Consider the following 15,943-nt stretch of genomic DNA (forward strand, 5'->3'; position numbering starts at 1 on the left):
ACGGCGAGTCCACGGCTCCCTGGCCCGGCTGCCCGTGAACTCTGGGGTGCACACGGACCTGGATGGGGCGGGTGGGGGGGCGCTCGGAGCGAGAGAAGGTGGGTGGGGTGGGGGTGGGGGTGACGGTGGGGGCTTCCTTGTCATTGTACCACAGGATGTAACTGAGCTTTTCACTTTTGGAGAAACCGGAGCAGAGCCGTCCCTGGGGGCAGGAGGCAGGGGCAGTGCGTGGGCGTGGGCGTTGCAGCCTGGATCGGCGTGTCCCCGGCTGCTCAGGCGGCTCCCGGCACCACCTCCGGTGCAGGCGCTGGCAGGAAAGGCCGTCAGGCTGCAGCCCAGGCCGAGGGGGCTGGGTGGTGCCGCCCACCGGGGGGAGGTGTGAGGGTAAATATTTATGTATTTGTGCGCACGATGGTTAGGGCGCGACACCCTCCATGCCTGTATGCATCACCCGCGTGGGAAAATGAACCCAGTGTGGTTTAAAGGGGTTAGGATAAAGGTGTGACTCTGTAATATTTCCCAAGGTCCAAGGCTTATTAATAATTGTTTATTAATAGTTATAGTAATAGTATAGTGAGAAAGCATAATAGAAACCTAGAACATCAGTCACTGAATTTATCAAACGTCAAAAAAAATGAGCAACAGAGACTTATTTAAAAGTAAGTGCGGTGGAGGGCATGTGTGGGAGTGGGCGGGGCAATGGTAAGATATGTACACATGTAATACCTTAATAAAAAAAAATAATGTACACAGGCCCAGAGCAGGAGGAAGTCTGGGAACCAAGTACGTAGGTTCTGGTATGCTTCCACTCTCTAGCTGCCGCTGGATGAGTTATCTACTTACTGAAGGTAATTGTTTGATCCTAAACCTACGTATGTCAATTGTACTTGTATTCAGTTATGTAATTAAATTAAATAATATACAAAATAAAATTCGTTAAAAGAAGAAAAAAGAAGTAAGTGCGGTGGCTTTGACAGGTTTTAGACGTGAAGCGGGAGATGGCTTTCAGGGAGCCTGGGACAAGCCCGTGTCCCGCAGGGAAGGCCCGGGGCTGCGAACAGTTCCTCTCACGTCGTGCACGGAGGATGTGGCTGTTCAGGCACCCTGAGCGCCCGAGGGCCTGGGCTCACGCACTGTTTGCTAGAGTTCGCTGGGAAATATTGGCAGAAGCGTTTTATTGGGAGTGAAACTTATTTAAGAGCTATTTCAACATTTACCTACGTTTTATTCTCCAAGTTTGCCAACAAAGGCGTGAATGTGTGTCGAACGGTCTTTGAATGTAAACCGAATAAGCTGTTAGACTTTGTTTTTAAGGAACACGTTTATTGTTCAATAAAAAAAAAGTGAGACAGCTGTGCAGAGTCCATGTGTTATATTAAGTTGCCGGAAGTTATTTAAACGGTTTGTCCAGGGACCCGGACTCCACACACACACACACACACACACACACACACGCACATGCACACGCACACGCACACACGCAGGGCCAGCTCCTCTCCGGGACTTTCCACTCCAGGTAAGTAAGCCTCTGGGTCAAAACCAGCGTCTCCAGCTCTTCGCCTCCCACTTTCTGTCCCCTGTGCCTCGCAGCTCCCTCCCATGAGGCCCCGAGTATGAGCCCATCCCACAGAGGGAACCTGCGGGCGAAGGAGGCTGGGGTGCTGGGCAGGCAGGCCGCTCGGTGCCTGTAGAGGACGGGCGGGCACTGCGAGCCGAGGGCGTCGAAGCAAGGAGCACAGAGGTCCCCTCGGCAAGGGGGCAGGGGGGCAGTGTCGAGCACGCTCCCGTGAACTGATATGGCATGGAGGCACTTTTCTGTAGCAGGGAAACATCCGGTTCGCCTGAATTCATCTTTTTCCTTTTCTTTTTTTTAAAAATCCTCACCTGAGGACATGTTTCTCATTGAGTTTAAGAGAGAGTGGAAGGAAGAGGGGAAGACAGAGGAAACATCGATGTCAGAGAGACTTATCGACTGGTGGCCTCCTCCCCCCCGCCTCCGTGCCTGACCAGAGCCAGGTCAGGGAGGAGCCTGCAACCGAGGTTCATGCCCTTGACCGGAATCGAACCCGGGACGGGTCTCTTCGGTCCACAGGCCGACGCTCTGTCCACTGAGTCAAACAGGGCGGGGCTCTCTCTCCTTTTTTCTTTCTTTTCTTTTATTAAAAAAATTATTTTTATTCATTTCAGAGAGGAAGGGAGAAGGAGAGAGAAAGAGAGAAACATCAATGATGAGATAGAATCGTTGATTGGCTGCCTCCTGCACGCCCCTCACTGGGGATCGAACCCACAATCCAGGCATGTGCCCCGGCTGGGAATCGAATCATGACTCTTGGTTTAACGGTCGATGCTCAACCGCTGAGCCACGCCGGCCGGGCTCGGGCGCCCTCTCCTTTTTCCAAGGCGGAGGGGCGGAGGATGTGCGTAGCGAGTTACGCTCGGCAGGCGCAGGGTTGTTACTGATGGAGCGGACGCACCGGGCGTCTGCCCGCGCCGGACAGGGACTGCAGGATGTGCTTCTGGGCGTGAGGTCGCTGAGAGGTGCTGCCGTGGGAGGCCCGGCCTCAGCTCCAGGCCCGGGGGGCGGGGACAGTGGGGCAGGAGCTGGACTGGAGGGCTTTGCTTCTGCCCCCGCACGGCACCCACCACCTTGGGCAATCAAGTCAGACCGAGGCGGCTCAGCTGCTCTCAGGGGCAGGCGAATTGTCCAGCCGCCCAGCTTCAGGCCCGGGGCCCTGCGCCCTTCCCTCCAGGTGCCGGAGTTTTCCGTCCCGATCGGCACTCTGCTGGCACCAACGCATGATCCCAGGGAGCCAGGCCGGCGGGTCCTCGGGAGGGAGGGCGGGCGGTCCCTGCGCCCTCCAGGCCGTGCGCCTGCTGCACCTCACCGGTGGCGGCCTGAGCCGGTGGCCAGGCCACCAAGGGGCTGGATTTTTTAAAAAATACATTTTTATTGATTTCAGAGAGGAAGCGAAATGGGGGGAGGGAGACAGAAACATCAATGATGGGAGAGAATCAGGGATCAGCTGCCTCCTGCACGCCCCACGGGATCAAGCCCGCAACCCGGGCCTGTGCCCTGACCGGGAATGGGACCGTGACCTCCTGGTTCGCGCTCAGCGGGCTGGCCACTGGGGTTTTCAGGGCCTTTCCTGACACCTGTGGGGTTGGCAGATATTTCCTGTTTTTGTTGTGTCTCCGGAAGACAGGCACGCACAGCTCGGAAGTGATCATTCACCTGCGTCAGAGCGGCCTTCACGCCGGCACCTCCCAGCACGAGGTTCATTCTCGCAAACTCCATCATCACCGTTTCTCTGGAGGGAAAGGGTCGTCGGCTTAAAGATCCGGCTGATGAGGGGGAGGACCCTGCGGCCGGGGCGCGGTGCAGTCAGGACGTCACCCTAGCCCAGTGGCTCTGACCCTGAAGAGCAGTGGTGCGGAGACAGGGGCCCCGCATGCCTGTGGGCGGCTCTGTGCTCACCGCAGAGCTCCCCGGTGGGAAGACACTTTGCCGGCCTCCCGTCCCGGCAGGACCCTGGAGCCGGTGTTGGTGGAGCCGGGTGCACTCTCACGACGCCCACTGGTGGTGACTCGGCGTGTTGCTCATGAGCCCTCTGGGCCACGTGGGAAGTGGCCCGTGCAGAGCTGTGAGGCCGTGTCTCATGTTCCGCGTTGGACATTTGTGTTGTCACGGGGTCTGAGGGGCAGATCTGAAGCCTTCCGGCGATGGCAGACACAGGTGTGACCACAGGAGCCACTCCATGTTCTGGTATCTCACGTGCCTGTCACGTGCTGCCACACTGAGCCATGGGAGCATGAACGTGTTCTTTAACAATGAATGGACAGAGCACGGGGAGCGCCCAGGGCTCCGGACGAGGCGGGGGCTGCCGGAGAGGGCAGGCGTGGTGAGTGATGGACCCCCGGGGTCCCCGAGGGGTGGCTGTTCTCAGGGACACACTTAGACCTGCGGTGGCCCTGAGCACGGCCGGGAGGGCCGGGGCGCAGACGGGCACTCCGCTATTTTTAGCGCCTTTTATTCTGGGCCTCGGCACTTCCTCTGAGCTTCCCCGGCGGCATACCTTTCTTCCTCATAGAGGCCGCCGTTCCCACCTCCCCAGGAAGCCCGGGAATGCGGTCCGGAAGCGGCGGCCTTGGCACCGGGGCCGGCTGGAAAACAACCGAGACGCTCAGGGTCAGACACTTTCTAGTACTGAGTGCTCTGCACCTCGCGGGTCTGGGCTGGCCCGCCCGTACCAACACCGTCCCCGCGGGCGTCTCCCGCCCTGTGGCTGTGCCAACACCGTCCCCGCGGGCGTCTCCCGCCCTGTGGCTGTGCCAACACCGTCCCCGCGGGCGTCTCCCGCCCTGTGGCTGTGCCAACACCGTCCCCGCGGGCGTGTCCCGCCCTGTGGCTGTGCCAACACCGTCCCCGCGGGCGTCTCCCGCCCTGTGGCCGCAGAGGGCACGGCGATGGATGTAGGCAGGAGCAAAGCCCGAGCGAACAGCAGGCAGAAGGGCCAGCAGGTCCCTTTGGGGCGAGTTCACTGCTGTCTGAGGCAGTCAGCAGGTCCCCGGAGGCAGAGTGAGGGGTGCGAGGGTGCGTGTGTTTACCGGCCGGCGTGGACTCAGGGGCTGAGCGTCGATCTATAAACCAGGAGGCTAGGGTTCGATTCCCGGGCAGGGCACAGGCCTGGGTTATGGGCTCGATCTCCGAGCAGGAGGCAGCCGATCCGTGATTCTCTCTCATCATGGATGTCTCTATCTCTCCCTCTCCCTTCCTCTCCGAGATCAATAAAAATATATTTAAAAAGAAAAAATACACCAAGAGCCCAGACAGCCGGTGAGATGGACACCAACCTGAACCCATGGGTGCCCATGACCGCAGACATGAAGGCGGACAGCGGGAAGGCGGTCAGAGGCGCAGGCTCGGCCGTGAACGAGCAGCTCCTGCTGGGTTGGTGCAGCGTGGTGGCCAGTGAACTAAACGCGTCACATTTAAGTCTGGGTCTGGCCTCCAACGCTCTGCCTGTCATAAAGGACCTTTTTCACTGTTCCATGGCTAATGTGACCAGACGTACTGTGGTGGCTGCTTTGCGCACGCACACACACACACACACACACACATCACACACACACACACACACATACACATCACACACACACACATACACATCACACACACACATACACATCACACACACACACACATACACATCACACACACACACATACACATCACACACACACACATCACACACACACATCACACACACACACATCACACACACACACACATACACATCACACACACACACACACTCACACACACACACACACTCACACACTCACACACACACACACACTCACACACACACTCACACACTCACACACACACACACACTCACACACACACACACATCACACACACACACATACACATCACACACACACACACACATACACATCACACACACACACATCACACACACACACATACACATCACACACACACACATCACACACACACATCACACACACACACATCACACACACACACACATACACATCACACACACACACACACTCACACACACACACACACTCACACACTCACACACACACACACACTCACACACACACTCACACACTCACACACACACACACACTCACACACACACACACACACACATACACATCACACACACACACACACACACACACACACGTGTTGAATCATTATAGTGCACACCTGACACGAATGCAGTATGCCAATTCCGCCTCCAGAAGAAATGATGACCTAGGCCAGTGGTCGACAAACTCATTCGTCCACAGAGCCAGATATCCACAGCACAATGATTGACATTTCTTTGGAGAGCCACATTTTTAAAACTTAAACTTCTTCTAACACCACTTCTTCAACATAGGCTCGCCCAGGCCGTGGTGTTTTGTGGAAGAGCCACACTCAGGGGGCCAAAGAGCCGCCTGTGGCTGGAGAGCCGCCATTTGCCGACCACGGAGCTATGTTTATCTCTTTATTCCTATTCAAGCAAGATTAACAGTCCGTCTTCAGAGGAACACCCGAGAGGGCACCTGTCAGTGTATTTGAGTGTTTCCAGCCACAGAGCTCGGCCTTGCTCAGCGCTGAGGCAGGAGAGGCGGAGGGCGGCGTGGAGGGGCGGCTTCCCTGCAGCCGGGTGTGAGTGCTCCGGGCGGGTCTTCTCAGACCCCCGTCCACTTTGCACAAGGACTGTGGCTTTGGGGCTCCCTCTGGGCGCGCGTTCTGTCTGTGCCTTTGGAGTGGCCCTCCCTGGGTGTGAAGAAGTGACTCCCGCTCCTGGGCTGTGGGAAAAGCCCCCCTCCCCCCACAATGACTCGAAAACACGGGCTTGTTATTCTGAAAAAGCAGGGCACATCCTCATTCCACACAAACAATGTGACAGGCCTGGGCCCCGGCCAAGGTTTTCTAAGAATAGAACTCGCTCTCGGAAACCCTGGATTCGCAGGGCAATCCCGCTGCTGCCCCCACAAAGGCGAGCATTGCTGCTCCGGGAAGCCCAGGGACCCCTGCCCTGCACGTGCCCGAGCCTGGGTGACCCGGCAGTATAACTGGCTGTCCCGCACCCGGGGGGGGCGCTGGCCCCAGCCCTCCCAGGGCCCTTTGCTGCGGGGCTGACCTTGCAGAAATAAGACAGACAGCATGCGTGGCCGTGATGCCCGGGCAGGGGCTGTGGGCACTGGTGGCCACGATGCCCGGGCAGGGGCTGTGGGCACTGGTGGCTGCGATGCCCGGGCAGGGGCTGTGGGCACTGGTGGCCATGATGCCCGGCTGGGGCTGTGGGCACTGGTGGCCGTGATGCCCGGCTGGGGCTGTGGGCACTGGTGGCCGTGATGCCCGGCTGGGGCTGTGGGCACTGGTGGCCGTGATGCCCAGGCAGGGGCTGTGGGCACTGGTGGCCGTGATGCCTGGCTGGGGCTGTGGGCACTGGTGGCCGCGATGCCCGGGCAGGGGCTGTGGGCACTGGTGGCCGCGATGCCCGGCAGGGGCTGTGGGCACTGGTGGCCGTGATGCCCGGCAGGGGCTGCAGCTGGATGGGCTGTGCCTCCATCTGGCTGGCACAAGGCTGGGCAGACTCCAGGCTCTCGCTAACGTTGCTTGCGGACAAGGGACAATGCGGAGAGCGGCTACCGTGTTGGGACAGGTTCAAGCCTGGGGCTAATGAGAGGGCAGCTCCTCTCGTGGCAAAGCCACGTGCAGGTCCCAGCACAGTTACAGCCAAAGGCTGTGGTTGTGAGCTTGACCTATGGCCTGAACCTGTGGCCCCACGTGGCTGAGTGATATGAGCTGCAGGAGGTTCGGCCAGTAAACAAAGCTGGGTCAGGTGCACGTAACTGAATGGATTCAAAACCCGAGAGAACGTTGTAACACGCCCTTCCTTTGCCTCCTGGGATCTGGCTATGAAGACGCGGCTTGCAGGCCGTGGCGCTGTCTCTCCATCAGAGAGGGCAGATTCCCACCCAGCCCCAGCTTTCTTCTCGTCTGTCTTTTCTCCATCCTTCACCGTCCCCTCAGGCTCACCCATGGCCGTGCCTGCGAGGCTCAGGACTGAAGCCAATCAAAGGGGCTTAGGTTAAAAGAGAAGCCGCTGTGGCTGAGCCGAGGGTATAACGATCTCCCCCAGGGGGCCTGGCCCTGGGGCGGTGGGAGGCATCTGGGCAGAGAGCTCTCCTCTTCCCGCTGTAGCCGGTGATCCTGTGACTTTCCTTCTCATCTTAAAAAAAAAAAAATTATATATATATATATATATATATATATATATATATATATATATATATATATATATATTTATTTATTGATTTCAGAAAGGAAGGGAAAGGGAGAATCATGGATCAGCTGCCTTCTGTGCGTCCCACATGGGGATGGAGCCTGCAACCCGGGCCTGTGCCCCAACCGGGAATCGAACCCTGACCTCCTGGCCGATGCTCAACCACTGAGCCACGCCGGCCGGGCTCGTTCGAATCTTCATGCGGGGCCACTCTCCCTCCGCAGCTGGCTTCTCTGCTTAATGATGATCCTGTTATTAGTGATGAGAGCACCGTGTTGGACATGAGACTCTGGGTCCACCTCGCTGGGCAGGTGTGGAAACTGCCCTGCCGCCCACCTGCCCGTCCGGAGGTGGGGCTTACACCCCCAGAGGGCGGCTGGGCCTGGGCCTGAGGCGGGGCCTGGCTGTTGCTGCGGTGGCGGAGGGTGGAGCCAGCCACCTGCAGCTCCCCGCCCTCCTGCCACCTGCAACTCCCCGCCCTCCTGCCACCTGCAGCTCCCCGCCCTCCTGCCACCTGCAACTCCCCGCCCTCCTGCCACCTGCAGCTCACCCGCCCTCCTGCCACCTGCAGCTCCCCGCCCTCCTGCCACCTGCAGCTCCCCGCCCTCCTGCCACCTGCAGCTCCCCGCCCTCCTGCCACCTGCAGCTCACCCGCCCTCCTGCCACCTGCAGCTCCCCACCCTCCTGCAGCTCCCCGCCCTCCTGCCACCTGCAGCTCCCCACCCTCCCCGCACTGGGAGGTCACCGCCTCCAGGGCCCTGACCCCAGGCTGTGCCCAGGAGGAAGCGGGGAGCATGGCAGGTCTGCACATTGTCTTCTGCTCTCCTCACGGTCAGGGACAGAGTCTGACCTCAGGCGCTGCCCATCTGCAGAGACGTCCTGGGTGAGTGGGGGAGGGGGGGCGAGGATCCTCCTGATGCCAGAGCCCCGACAGGAGCAGGGTGCTGGAGGCCGCCCAGAGCCCCGGGGAGGGGTCAGGCAGGCGGCCGGCCGGGGAGCCCCTGCATGCTGCCCAGAGGCCCTGCAGGAAGGAGGCTGAAGCTCTCAGCGGGCAAAGGCCCTGGCCTGTCAGGCTGCCTCCGCCAGAGACCGCTCCCAGGGGTCGCCTGTGCCCACAGACTCACCATGTGGGTCCCCACAGGCCCGGCCCCACCCCATTCTGGGACAATGCTGCCCAGCCCCCAAACTCAGCTTCTCTTTCTTGTCTGATCCAGCCCCCTCCCTCCCCCTGGCTCTTTCTCTCTCCCCTGCCCTCTTCCCCCTCCCCTCCCTTCCACAGGGGCTGCCCCAGGAGCCTCCCCAGCGAACCCCCTGAGCTCATCTCCATCTCCAGTCGGCTTCCCGGGGAATCTAGTCCTGACGAGCACCCGGCTGGGGGCACATGGGGCTCCCTAAAGGTTTGTCCCCAAACTGTAGCCAGAGGGGCTGCCACGGCCGCGGGTTTCGGCTTTACAGCCCCGAGTTGGTGTCCTTTTGGGGTCTCCTCTGCCTGGAGGGGGAGCCGGTGGGCGACTCCCCAGCTGGGAGGGACTCCTGGTCCCCCAGCTGCCCGTCACCCAGGCTCCATGGGGCCAGTGTGTGGGCCTGTGACTGAATCTGGATAAACTAAAAAAAGACAAAGCTATTTCTGGGGGAAAAACCCAGGAGGAAGTGAAATGGAGTGTCTTGAATTTGAGGGAAAAAATAACCTCAAAGGAAATTCCAGAGGCGGCTCATTAGAGCCGGGCCGGGAGCTCGTTCATCGGCAGGAAAAAAGCGAAGCGGAAGCCGCTGGGATCGAGGGCGGCTCCACGGGCGGGAGGATGCCGAGGGCCCGCGGACAGACGCAGCCCTCCCGCTGGTGTGCGCCGCCTGGCACTGAGCGCCCGGGTCCCACCGGCACCTCCCAGCCAGGGCCGGGCCTCCTCTCATAGTTCACAGAGCCTGGTGACACTGGTTACCATCACGGCCGGTCCCCACTCTTCCCCTTCTGCCCCCTCAGTCTCCCAGAGTGCCTTACCCACCCCATTCACCAGGCTGCAGGTAAACAGCGTGGTCAGGTGCATGTAGCTGAGTGGGGCTGAAACATCTTGATCACGCCCTCCCTTTGCCTCGTGGCATCGGCTGTAAAATAAAGACACGGCCTGTGGGCGCGGTCGCTGTCGCAGGGAGGGAAGCAGCGTCCCACCGAGACCCGGCTCTCATTCTCTGGTCTGTCTGCTCTGAGCCTTTCACGCCCCCGCTCAGGGTCACCCTTGGCAGTGCCGGCGCGGCACATAAGATGCCCTGGGGCTGTGCCGGCGGGGCACAACTAAGATGATCCGAGTTGCAGGGAATGGGCTGCCAACAAGAATGTTTATGTTCAGGTAAACTCCCATTCAAGGAGGAGGGCACAATAATGGCCGTTTCTGACAGACCAGCCACAGGTCTGCAGTGATATTGTATTTACTTCAATTGAAAGGAAATGAACGCCCCATACAATACATGGGATTAAAGACAATGATGAGCACAGAAATAGATTTTTCTTAAGTTGGTAAATTTGATTAAAAATAGACATGAAGGGGCAATCAATGGTAAGATATGTGCACATATAATACCTTAAAAATGGAAAAAAATAGACATGAAAATGATCAGTGAGTGTACATGTGTTTTTAAAAAGTTAATGTTGTCACTATCACAATAGGAGGTAACATTGAAAGAGTAGTTAAAACATGTGCAGATCTTTGGTTCAGAAGGGGGCAGAAAACGCCAGACTTGGTAAGAAAATTCAATTAGTTTTAAAAACATAATTCCTGAGAGTAACCATAAAAAATAAAAAATATAGCCAATAACTCCAAAACCCACTGAGAAAAAGAGAATGAATAAAGGAAATGTAGCATTCTTTTAAAAGTTGTTTCTGACTTCTGTTGAATTTATGAGAACAAAAATTTTTTTTAAATAGTGGAAGAAATAAATTCAAATATATTAGTAAGATTAATAAATATAAATGGGTTCCCTCCCCCTCATGATTAAAAAACCGGAGGCTATGACATTGGATGACAAAAAGCCAGAACCTATCTGCTTTTATGCTCTAAATCAAAAGGATGTAAAAAGAATGAAAGGAATGAAAAAATACCTAAAGCAAACATGTTAAGGAATACTGGCCTGTTACCTACTTTAGGGCCGTTTAAAACTTTAAAGTGAGAACATAAGTGCCTCTGTAGCTCTAACCAGTTTGGCTCAGTGGATAGAGTGTCGGTCCGCAGACTGAAGGGTCCCGGGTTCTATTCCGGTCAAGGGCATGTATCTTGGTTGCGGGCACATCCCCAGTATGGGGTGTGCAAGAGGCAGCTGGTCCATGTTTCTCTCTCATCGATGTTTCTAACTCTCTATCCCTCTCCCTTCCTGTCTGTAAAAATCAGTAAAATACATTTAAAAAAATTAAAAAAGACAATAACTTGCCCTTAAGTAAGAGAATTAAGAAAAAAGAAAGTGCCTCTGCAATCCAGTTTCACCAGCAGGTTTCATGCATCACGGAGACTTGTCTGCACATGCGTGGAGCCCAGCACACACACACACACACACACACACACACACACAAATACACATATGGTGCAGCCTGGGGTGTGAAGGTGGGGTGGGGAGAAGGGGGCGTCTGGGATTCTGTTAATAAGAAATACACTTAAGCCAAAACCAGTTTGGCTCAGTGGATAGAGCCTTGGCCTGCGGACTGGAAGGTCCCAGGTTCGATTCCGGTCAAGGGCATGTACCTTGGTTGTGGGCACATCCCCAGTGGGGGGCGTGCAGGAGGCAGCTGGTCTAATTTTCTCTCTCATTCATGTTTCTAACTCTCTATCCCTCTACCTTCCACTCTATAATAAAGCAATAAAAAGTATATAAAAAGAAATACACTTAAAAAAGAAGGAAGTATAACAAATTCCATATATAATCTTATGTGTATGTATATGTGTGTGTGTGTGCGCACACATTCATATCTTTTTGTACATAAACATTTGCATGTACACGTGACACCCTCGGGGCGTGCAGCTGCTAAATGTCCCCACAGGCTTCCTGCGGGAGCGGCACAAAGACCCCGGATTCGAGGCTGGAATCCAAGACACGGGGCCGGGCGGAGACCCAGCTCCCCCTCCTGAGCCCGCGGCGCGGCACACAGTTACATACGCACATAGGCACCTGCGCACATATACCGTGTATCTCTGTATTTCTATTCCTGTGTATTAAAGTACTATTTTAAATAACGCGGCAACTCGTATAATGCTTTTCCCAGCGCTTTGAGGGCGCGGAACGTGACCTTTGACCTTCATGATTGCATAAGAACTGTGGAGGACCCACCCACTTCCGCTTGGACTTCCGACTTCCGCTCCGGAGCGGAGGAGGACCGTTCCTGGCGCATGTGCAGCGGTTGCCCGCCTCCGGAGGTGAGGGCGGCAGGATCCGGGCGCATGCGCAGCAGTTGCCCGCCTCCGGAGGTGAGGGCGGCAGGTTCCGGGCGCATGCGCAGCAGTTGCCCGCCTCCGGAGGTGAGGGCGGCAGGTTCCGGGCGCATGCGCAGCAGCTCCGGCGTCCGGTGGTGAGGGCGGCAGGTGCGGCGAGGGCGGCGGCTCCGCAGGACTGGCCCGACGCTGAGGTGAGGACCCCGGGAGCGAACCGCGAGCCCCGGCCCAGTAACTGTACCGAGGGCGCCGCCGCCCGGCCTATCCGCCCGGCCCGGCCCGGCCCTGCCCGCGGCCCACGCCCGCCGCTGCCCCGAGGCCGCCTGCCCGCCCGCCCGCCCGCCATGCCTCGCGGTCGGAAGAGTAAGCTTCGCGCGCGGGAGAGGCGCCAACGCGCCCGCAACGAGGCCCGCGCCCGGGGCGTCCAGGCCGCCATGGGCGCCGAGGGGCCGCCCGCGGGCTGCCTGTCCGTGCCCGGGGCCGCGCCGCCCCAGGCCCCCCCGGCCGGCGCCGCGGGGCCCGCGCGGGCCAGAGGCCAGGCCCCGAAGAGCAGGGCGTACCCGTGGGCCGGCGCGGCGGCCGAGGGCGCGGGGCCCGACCTGCTGGCGCAGAAGGCCACGGTGCTGGTGGAGTACCTGCTGTACCAGTACAAGATGAAGGAGCCCATCCGCCGCGGCGACATGCTCAAGATCGTGCACAAGCGCTACCGCAAGGACTTCCCCGACATCCTGGCGCGCGCGCAGGAGCGCATGCAGCTCTTCTTCGGCCTGGAGCTCCAGGAGGCCAAGCCGCACGGCAGCGCCTACCTGCTGGTGGACCGGCAGGACGACGCGGGCGACGGCGGCTGGCGCTTCCCCAAGAAGGGCATCCTCATGCCGCTGCTGAGCGTCATCTTCCTCAACGGCAACTGCGCCTCGGAGGAGGAGATCTGGGCCTTCCTCAGCACCATGGGCATCTACGACGGCAAGAGCGACTTCATCTTCGGCGAGCCGCGCAAGCTCATCACGCAGGACCTGGTGCAGGAGCAGTACCTGGTGTACCGGCAGGTGCCGCGCAGCGAGCCGCCGCGCTTCGAGTTCCTGTGGGGCCCGCGCGCGCGCGCCGAGACCAGCAAGATGAAGGTGCTGGAGTTCCTGGCCAAGCTCAACGACACGGTGCCCGCCGCCTTCGTGCCCCACTACGAGGAGGCGCTGAAGGAGGAGCGCGAGCGCGGCCGCGGCCCGGCCCTCTCCCCCGCCCGCGCCCGCGCCCGGCGCGCCATGGCGCTCTCGGCGGCCGCGCTCTCCATGGCCCGGGGCATGTCTTGCAAGGCCGGCGCCGGGCGCCAGGGGGCCCCACCCGAGTGAGGAGGACGGTGTGCATGGCGGGGGCCGCGCTTTTCCCGCGGGAAGGCCTGTTACTACACTGTTCGCGTCTGTTAGCGTTAAAGAAGGAAGAATAGCGTCACCCAAGTTAGGACTTTAGCTCCCTCCCCTTAGCGTGACAGACTGACTAGAGATGGAGATTTCAGCACTTGCGTTGTTTATCTTTCCGAGTTAAGCTATTTTGATTTGCTTTCTCATTATCTTTGTTCAAGATAGCCTGTAGACAAAAATAAAGCATAACTGCCTGTTTAATCCGGGGGTCCAGCTCTCTTTTCCGTTTCCTACTCATTGGGTCTGAGTATGCCGGGCCTGACTTAACGGTAAGATGACTGATATTCGTGCGAATTCTAGAAAATTTTGAACAGCCTAGCCAGACACAAAGTTAGGTGTTTTTTGTTTGTTTGTGTGTGTGTGTGTGTGTGTGTGTGTGTTTTAAAAAAGAAAGCAAAGGTTGAGTATTTTAGGCTAGATTCAAGGCGTTTTTATAGTTTTCAGTTTTGTGTATACATTTCAAGTTTCCTTAAAGGAATGTATCAGGAAAATTGAAAATATATCTTACAGCCGAAGAACCAAACATAAGCAGTCAGATTTGAGTTGGGAAAAACAACGACCAACTTTATTAATGTAACCTATTCCGGAAGGCAGGCAGATGTGTTGACTTAGGCCATTGAGACGTGAACATGTTTTAATGTCTGCTTCCCATCAAGAAGCTGGATATAAATGGTACTTGTATGATTAAGTCAGGCACCCTTATTTAAACCATTAGCTTTCCAAATATGAAAGCTAAACAAGTGCAATGTATAATGATTTCTTTTCCCTGCAGACATTCACCACTTTCTGGACTTCAGGGGCTTATGGCTTGGAATGGTGACCATTTAACAGGAAGTTGTGGTATCCCTGTTCAGAAAGCCTCCCTCCGCCTCATGCCTTATAGCACTGTTTTTCAACCTTTTTTGGGCAAAGGCACACTTGTTTCATGAAAAAAATCACGAGGCACACCACCATTAGAAAATGTTAAAAAATTTAACTCTGTGCCTATATTGACTATATATAAAGTAATTCTCTTGAATAGGAATCAAATAAACACAAAGAAAGTATTTTAAAATTATTATGAAATATTAAGTAAACAAAATAGTGAAAAATTATAAAATTCTTGTCTTGTCTGCACCTACGGCACACCAGGCAACATCTCGCGGCACACTAGTGTGCCGCGGAACAGCGGTTGAAAAACGCTGCCTTAAAGATCCCCCACCCCCTTCCTGCCCATGTACCATGGGACCCAGCGGTGCCACAAATAAACCGTGGATGTGCCGAGCTATTGGTCCCCGTGGCCTTGGGGAGCTCCAGGATATGGTCTCCAGGCATCAACCCCACCCATCCACTGCAGTCTGCTCACAAACATGGCATTTTCCGTGTGTGCTGTGACATGAGAGGCCCTGCCCTGACTACGGCCTAAACTCGGCATGGCATTCAAGTCCTTACAGTCTCGTCCATGCTCTTCCAGTCTGACCTCTCCCATCCCTTCACGCACAGCCCTGCTACCCACCTTCCCTAAAACCCTCCCCGTTGCCTCCAAGCCTTGCCCACTAGAATGCCCTTCTCCCTCATCTGCACAGTGGCTCTCGGATCCTTTAAAAGCTAGAGCCAATGCCTCCGCCTTCATGAAAGCTCAGAAATCTCTGCCACCTGCGTCATTTCTCCTCGCTACCTGAGAGGGCTGCTCCTTACCCTCTCACACTGAGCATGTTTTCCTTGTGTTGTAATTGAGTGCTTGTTTTAGCTCCTCTCTTCGAGTGCAAACAGCTGAAGAACAGAGACCATTGGTTTAATTGCTTCCCACCCAGTGCTCGCTTATTAAATGGAATTGACTGCAAATAGGTGGGAGAGGAGATCAGCTTGTGTTGATTGCATCTCAGTCGTGTGCCAAGCACTGTGCTGGCATGCTAGATGGGGACCATGTGTGTGGTCTTCCCAATAGCCCCTGTCAGGTGGGCGATTTGAGATGAAGACAGTGAGGGACAGCAAGGTTAATGGCTGCCAGTGGTGCATTTTCCACTGGGAAACGGGAATTGGGGGACCTGTAGAGCAAGGCCTCTCAGGGGTCCAACAGGAAGTTGGCCCAAGAGGGTTTCCGGGCTTTGCCCGCACCCTGACCATGGGAACCCCCAGACGGTGGGGAGAAACAGCAGGGCCTTGCTGGACGCCGGGCCAGAGGTCTGCCCCATGCTCTGCCTCAGCTGGTGGAGTCCTGGCAAGAATTCCATTTCATGAACTTAAAAATCATTCATTCGTCAACAAGGAAATCCTTCCTAGTATCAAATCTGAGATGACTAGGGACAAAAACCATAGA

The 15,943-nt window shown here is 56.7% G+C and overlaps 1 protein-coding gene across 1 annotated transcript; it reads left to right on the plus strand.

Annotated features, from left to right (window-relative positions):
• Nucleotides 1–4,839: 4,839 nt before the first annotated feature.
• Nucleotides 4,840–13,575, plus strand: LOC118702988 (melanoma-associated antigen B2-like). Its single transcript, XM_036409566.2, has 2 exons — nt 4,840–4,905; nt 12,112–13,575. The coding sequence occupies exons 1-2, from the start codon at nt 4,840–4,842 to the stop codon at nt 13,573–13,575; spliced, it is 1,530 nt and encodes a 509-aa protein (XP_036265459.2).
• The last annotated feature ends 2,368 nt before the right edge of the window (nt 13,576–15,943 follow it).

The sequence above is a fragment of the Pipistrellus kuhlii genome, unplaced genomic scaffold (assembly GCF_014108245.1).
Source record: "Pipistrellus kuhlii isolate mPipKuh1 unplaced genomic scaffold, mPipKuh1.p scaffold_m20_p_4, whole genome shotgun sequence".
NCBI lineage: Eukaryota > Metazoa > Chordata > Mammalia > Chiroptera > Vespertilionidae > Pipistrellus > Pipistrellus kuhlii.

Bases quoted from the DNA above. Each gene is read 5' to 3' on its own strand.
- LOC118702988 (XM_036409566.2), top strand. From the start codon at position 4,840: ATGGACACCAACCTGAACCCATGGGTGCCCATGACCGCAGACATGAAG. The intron at 4,906-12,111 runs GTCAGAGGCGCA...TGATTGCATAAG, and splicing joins AGGCGGACAGCGGGAAGGCG to AACTGTGGAGGACCCACCCA.